Raw genomic sequence first — 7,068 nt, 5'->3', positions numbered from 1 at the left:
GAGCTGGGGAAGGGTCTGGAGCACAAATCCTGTGAGGAGCAGCTGAGGAAGCTGGGAGTGGTTCAGCCTGGAGAAAAAGAGGCTCAGGGGTGACCTTATCACTCTCTACAACAGTCTGGAAGGAACCCATAGCCAGGTGGGGGTTGGTCTCTTCTCTCAGGCAAYCAGTGACAGGACATAGCCTCAATCTGCATCAGGGGAGGCTCAGGCTGGACATTAGGAGGGATTTATTCACAGAAAGGGTGATGATTGGGCTGCTCAGTGAGGAAGTGGAGTCAYCATCCCCAGAGCTGTTTAAGGAAAGCTGGACTTTGAACTCGGTAACATGGTCTAGTGGACATGGTGATGTTTGGTCAAAGCCTGGACTCAACCTGAGGGGTCTTTTCCAAGCTAATTGGTTCTGTGATAGTACACCTTCCTTTCCCAGATTCAGAGCTTGCCAACTCAGTACTGCAAGCCTAGAAAAACTAGGAAAACCTGTGGTATGACTCAAGTTCGTACTGAACCATTTCCAACGCACCTTTGTCTTCCTTTGCAGCACCATCAGGTTTTTCAAGCAAACTCAAATTCAAAGTGGTTTCTTGAGGCTGAGGTGAGGGAGTTTTTTTCTTTTCATTTTGCTGCTGGTTTGAAATCTTTATAGCTGGGTTAAATACTGGGTGTTCTTCAAGTACTGCCATTTCTGTCAGAGAGAGAACATAACTCAAACTCACACCTAACAAGTACTTAAAAAACAACTGTATTAATTCACCCTGAGTTCCCACAACCAGAACTAATGAAATGTTGCTGACTTTTTTGAATTTGACTGAGAAAGAATAGACTCAGATTCATTTCACACAGTGGCATAAAACACAATGAAATCATCTTCAATCTGACTCCAAGATTTAATTGTCTAACAAATATGCAAGCCAGAAAAAAACAACACATGTAACTTGCATAGCTCTACCTTGCTGAATTCTTCTTATTTTCTCTTGTGCTGCCTTCTGGCCTTGCTTGTCTTTGTCTTGCTTGGAGATGCTTGCTTGTTCTTTCGCTTCTGAAAGCTTGGCAGACAGATGTACATACCTCTCATTCTATTTCAAACAGAATTATTAATTACAATTTGAGATGGTATGCTTTTCACTTCTAATGACCTTCATAATAAAGTGTGGGGGGTTTTGTCCTCTATACCAAACTTACACAACAGAGAAAGAATGAGTTTTTCTTTAACTAACAGTCAMGACCTCCCACAATTTGACAGTACTTCACTCAATCTCACTGAAAGATACTTTAAATTTTTTGTTCCAGCATATTACATTCAACATTTTTAACCCAGTACAAGTAATATAAAAAAGGAAAAACAACTTAGAAAAGAAGCTTCAACAGATTTCCCTTCAGTAGCCCGATACATGACTGCTAAAGTAAAAAAAAATTTCAATCCCCAATTGGTAACAAAAAGATCCACTACATGCAGGTCTACCAGACATATCAGTTTTTAGAGACTTCAATGAAGCATTATTCTGACTTACTGGATCAAACTTTTCTTCATCTGTCTCTTTCACAGACTCATCCTTCTCTTCATCACTCTGTTGCTCAGCGTATCGCAATATCCATTCCTTCATACTCAATTCTTTCTCTTTCCTCACATTCGTTTCCTAAAGTCAGAAGTAATGAGAAMGTATGCGAAACTGATGTTTTTTTCTGCCAATAACCAGGAACTAAWATTTAAGATTTTACATATAAAATGAGTTACATGACAAAAAAACAATGGAGCAAACTTCCCCAACCAGGGTGAATATCCCACTATATAAACAAACAGATCTTGACACTAGATTAAGTATAACTGCTGTAAGGAATGAAATCATTTGCATGAAATTTCTTTATTTCTAGTTTAAAATTTAATAACCACAGAAATCAAAACACTGAAAGTGTATAAGCAAACTTAAACCCACATGCACCGTTAAGATTTCCAATACATAAAGAGTGCCATACGTAAATAAACAGACCCATTATGACAAAATTAAGCAATTAAGTCATAGAATCATGAAATGGTTTGTGTTGGGAGGGACCTTAGAGCACATCTAGTTCCAGCTYCCTTGCCATAGGSAGAGACACCTTCCACTATACCAGTTTGTTCAAAGTTTCATTCAATTTGGCCTTGAATAATGCCAACGATGGCACATCAGCAGCTACTCTGCGCAACCAAAGCCAGTATCTCATCACCCTCACAGTAAAGAATTTCTTGCTAATACCCAATCTAAACCTCACAARATTCCCTGTGCTTCAGCACAAAAAAAAATTAACTAGGAAGAACCTTCTAGACTCCAGAGAAAAAAATACCTTCAAACTACTGAAATTTAAATGTAGGCGACAATTATTAATCATACAACATTTTCATAAGCTGTCTACATCACTGTTGGAAGTCAATCCAACTCACGTATTTTAKAAAGTTTTGTTCACTCTTCTCCCCCTGCCAAGTAACAACAGATTAKATTTTCAGATTACCTTAGTTTCAGGGCCATTTTCTTTCTTCYTGTTATCTTCTAAGCGAGGCGGTGGTCCACGTTGTGACACAGCAGAACAAAATTTTGCTCTAGGTTTCTGCTGCTGTTCCTCGAATTGCTGGCTAAAGCCTTCAGGCAAGGCATCTTCAAAATTAAAAAAAAAACATGTCACAGAAAATGCCAATAATAATTACAGGAAAATATTTTGAAATATTTTGGGAACCAACTAGAAGAACAAAACCTGAAATAAAAATTCGCTTTAGCATTTATGCAACAGTATTTGCTTGTTGGGCTTCCACAGAAGAAGAAACAGGAAATCCACAAGACTTCATACACTAAATTATCCCAGGASCAGTCAGCTGTGCATCTAGGAAAAGAATGCTGTTGCAACTACCAGTCTTAGAGAAAACATTATAATTAATGACTACTGTGAAACAGTAATGCTACTGCTTAGCAGGTCGTATTTCTCTTCTGCCAATAACTATTTTCTGTTACCACACTCACCATCAGGAAGGTTTAAACAAAGCCAGTCAAGYGCAGAGTGAAGATCACCACCATACAAAAGTGTATTTTTCATTGCTTCCTCAATGTGCTCAGTCTTGAAAGAGAATCTTTGTAAAGCCATGTATACATCCTATAAATAAGACCACCAGAAAAAATTAGGATTTAATCTAGCAATCTAATACAGGCTTGCCAAACTCAACTTCCCACATATCAGAAAGCTGGCAYTTAAAGGGGGATAAACAATATGCATTAACGTACCCAAAAGTTAAGCAGAAAATTCTGTTTTGCACATAGAGTTTATGATTCTTCTTTATAAATATGCATGCATAGGTACAAACAAATCTACAAACAAATCCCTTCATACAATGTAGTTTCTAGCTAAATAAAGACATACCTGCAATTTTTCARCTACATGTAATGAAAAATGCAGTTAATTAAGTACTATTAATTAAGTACTATTCAAATTAAGTACTATTCCTTGATCTTGTCTGAAAGTTCTTGATTTTAGTTCCTGAATCCATGAAGATGTGCCTTTTTTTATAAGCATAATTCTTGGTTTCACTAAGTAATCATTAATATAACAACTGAAAAGTGTGCTGTACCAGCTTGTACTGCATGCAGAAGTGTAGTACAACACTTGTTATTAATGACAAAAAACAAACTTTTAAAAAAATAATGGAAAATAAAACTTTGAACTCTACCTGTAGTTTCTTTGTCGTTAGTCTTTTTGAAATCATTCCTTTGTCATCATTTTGGTTTTTATGGTTATTAATCACATCAATAATTCTTTTCTCCAAATTACCATTTATCATTACCTGCAAAGAAAAAATTAGTTGATACAAGTTAAACACTAGAAGGTTTTATGACATGTCAATGCTTTTCATGACTAAGGATGCAAGCACACAGAAAACTCTCTGCCATTCAAATTCCAGCTTTTCCAGCTTTCCATAAGTGGCCAAAACTACTCTTACAACGAGCACTCTTCTTTAGCTCCTGCAAGTTACATACTTTCACTTGAAATGGAAGAGCTCATTTCTCATTACAAAGAAAGCCCATTTACATTTTCAAGGAAATTCAGTATATTAAAGAAGATACTGTAAAAAATTTWAAAAAATTTCAACCCAAATAATCAGGGCCTCTCTCCTCCGTTGGTATAAAATAATTTGAACATCGAGATGCAACCTGTGATACCTTCCTTTCCAAATATCTTTAAAAGTTATTGTAGTATAATAATTCTAATATTTGAAACTCTTCTAAAGTATGAACCAAGCTTTAGCTGCTACTAAGTTAGTTATATAAAAATTTGTACCTCTTCTCTAACACGGAGAAAAATCCGTATGTACAGCAGAAGCCCAAATCCAACCTTTAAAATAGTCCTGCACACTGTCAGAGACGTTATCGTTTATGATGYAAACATTTTTATTAAGGACTTTTTGCACATCATAGAAAAACTATACAAAAGTTTCAGAGAAAAACCATGAAAACCCTGAATGGGACCCTTGGCTGAGGTCCTGAACAACACTGCTCACTGCCCACTGATCAAAGATACATACAACTGGGAGACAAGACAACTGGGAACACATTTAACACCTTCAGGGTGGAGACCATATGCCCAGGGCTATCAGCTGCCAGGCCAGCAGACACTGACATCAAAGGGTGGGGCAAGGAGAAGCTTTGGGTGTGTAGTGAAAAAGCCTCTAAACACCCATTGTCCACTCTGCAGAGAAGGGGCCCCTTCACTCYGGGAAAAGCTTATCCACGTGWAGGACAAACCAAAGGGGTGTCAATGGCCCATCAAAGGGGCCTCCCTCAAAGGGATGAGCCAGACCTGACACCAGACATAGTGCAACAAATCCATGGTGCTGCAAAAGACAGTGTTAAAACTGAGCCCCTTGCAAGGGAGACACGTGGGCATTCCCACCTGCCCAAAATGTGTATTAATGTACAGGATTCTACAGTAACTGGCGTGGCGGATGCAGTGAGGAACCTCACCACCCAGGGGAGACACAAGATTCACTGTGACCCTGAAACAGTGATAYGTTTCCATCTAACTCCCGTCACTCTTTCCCTGTCCCATCCCCACACACCATGCACACACACTTTTTCTATATCTATCTTTCTTTCTTGTCTCTTTTTCTCTCTTTGCCTCTGTTACTACTAAATGAAATACGTTTTTTTTGGCACCAGCATCTAACCTCGTTGGTTTTTAATCACGTTTTTCAGGTATATTTCAAACCTTTTGGAGTTTGATTCACCTTATTCACAGAAACTTAGTTTCCTCTGCTCTTCTGTGTCTAAACAGCATTGTAACATGCCAAGTATCATTTGTTATTTAAAAATCAGACATTCTCTTACACTGTTAATTTGTCCCWACTTCTTAGAGCACACTCAAAAGCCTAAGCAAAATCAAAACCATAACTGCCAATGTCTCACTCAGTAATGTAGTTCTCTTGCATAACGTAATACTGAGTTGAAGATTTACTCAGCTGARGCAGTACTATGAAAATCAAAGTTGTTTTATGTAAAGAAGATACTCACCTTAAGAACAGATTTATCTAGATTTGCAGCAGCACTGGAATCTGTTGTTGAACCAAAACTGTAAGTTTTTGGACCTGCAAATTAGAAATAACTATCAATTACACAAAACCCACAGAGAATATTGTTTATAATAACTAAAGCAGATCTAACATGACACAAGTTTGCACAGGTTAGTGCAAAGTATCACACTCACTTGCCAGAAACTTGGAGGCACATAASGATTTGAATAATCAAGAAAGGCCTTGAATAAGCAATAGTGARGAGGGCTATGACTCTTGGCAGACAAATATAAAATTCAAAGAGTATAATGAGAGGAAATGGGATTGACCCCTCACTCTCTCTGAACACTGAAAAAGGAATTGCCAAATAAGGAAGTAAATGGAAATGCCTAGCTATGTAAAAGAACTCTTCACCACTAAAGCTAGGGATAGAGGACATCTACTGAGGTCCAAGGCCAGACAGAATAGTTTTGCAGTAAAAAAAACAGTTGACATGAGAAAGCATTGAAAAAAAWTTGTATCTCATTCAGGAAGACCTTAAATCACATCTGGTGGAGGATGTAAGAAGTATCACTGCATGTCTGATCTGTTCTTATTTAGGTACTTATCTAGGACTTCGGTCCCCTTAGGAGAAAGCACTGGGTTACAGAAGCCTTTGGTCTGCTCTGCTATGGTCATTCCTCAATACTTTACATTTAACAGCTATTAAGAAAACCAAACCCTAATTCACAAAACTATTTATTGCCATTAGAATAGCAACACATAGCTTGCTGTTGAATGCCATCACTTTCAGAGTACCTATACCGTGCTGGTTCTGCACAGGTAGACAGAAACTGAGCAAACATATGGCTGCCATAATGCTGTGTGGCCGGAGGAAGAGCTATCACCCAGCAGGCAGGCTGGACATCTCATCCGTGCTGGCCTGCCTGCAGAACGGCCCCTGGAGAGCCTGCTTCTAGATCAGCCCACGTTTTGGTTACAGCATTTCAGAAAAAGTATGGTCACCTCTGGTCAGGAGATACAAACAGCTGTCAGCACTCAAGCTACTCACCAGCACTTAATGGCAGGCTCTGCAAACTCACAGTCTTTAGAATATAYTAACTTACTTTTCCCTTACACTGACTGATTTTTCACCACAGTATACAATCTGGGAGAGATTTACACTCAGTAAAGCCCACACTTGTAAAATCCCAGTACATGAATAGGTTCAGGAGGCTTACACTATCAGACTGCAAGACTTTTTCTTAACAASTTGGGATCTCAGATGCCCTGACCATCACATGATTTGCTCACGCTTTTCTAATGTTATATGACATCTGAGCTACCACTGGCAAAGCTGGATTTTTGAAAAGAAGCATCTTACAGTGCTGCAGATTATCAGTTTTTCAGACTGTACCCAGAACAGTCACCCTTCAGTTTGTCCAATACTGCAGAAGTGCCTCCGGTCCTGTAACAGCTCTTTAAGGACTGAAAAAAACGCCCAATAATCCCAAATCCACTTTACACTGATTTTGGTAACATACAAACACCAATATAAGCAGCAC

General features: G+C 38.5%; 1 protein-coding gene across 1 annotated transcript in view; it reads right to left on the bottom strand.

The window, feature by feature from the left end:
* The window catches only part of DHX29 (DExH-box helicase 29), a 32,130-nt gene that overhangs the window by 23,975 nt on the left and 1,087 nt on the right, over window positions 1–7,068 (bottom strand). Inside the window, exons 2-8 of the mRNA XM_057389689.1 lie at window positions 5,526–5,599; window positions 3,689–3,802; window positions 2,988–3,117; window positions 2,485–2,627; window positions 1,509–1,634; window positions 947–1,073; window positions 521–682 (exon numbers count right to left, since the gene is read on the bottom strand). Of these exons, the coding sequence (XP_057245672.1) occupies window positions 521–682; window positions 947–1,073; window positions 1,509–1,634; window positions 2,485–2,627; window positions 2,988–3,117; window positions 3,689–3,802; window positions 5,526–5,599 (876 nt within the window). The remainder of the gene's footprint in view (window positions 1–520; window positions 683–946; window positions 1,074–1,508; window positions 1,635–2,484; window positions 2,628–2,987; window positions 3,118–3,688; window positions 3,803–5,525; window positions 5,600–7,068) is intronic.

The sequence above is a fragment of the Malurus melanocephalus genome, unplaced genomic scaffold (assembly GCF_030028575.1).
Source record: "Malurus melanocephalus ecotype Western Australia unplaced genomic scaffold, MMel_1.1 scaffold_18, whole genome shotgun sequence".
In the NCBI taxonomy this organism is placed as follows: Eukaryota; Metazoa; Chordata; class Aves; order Passeriformes; family Maluridae; genus Malurus; species Malurus melanocephalus.
Note: the sequence above shows the minus strand (reverse complement) of the source record. Positions and strands in the feature narration are given on the sequence as shown.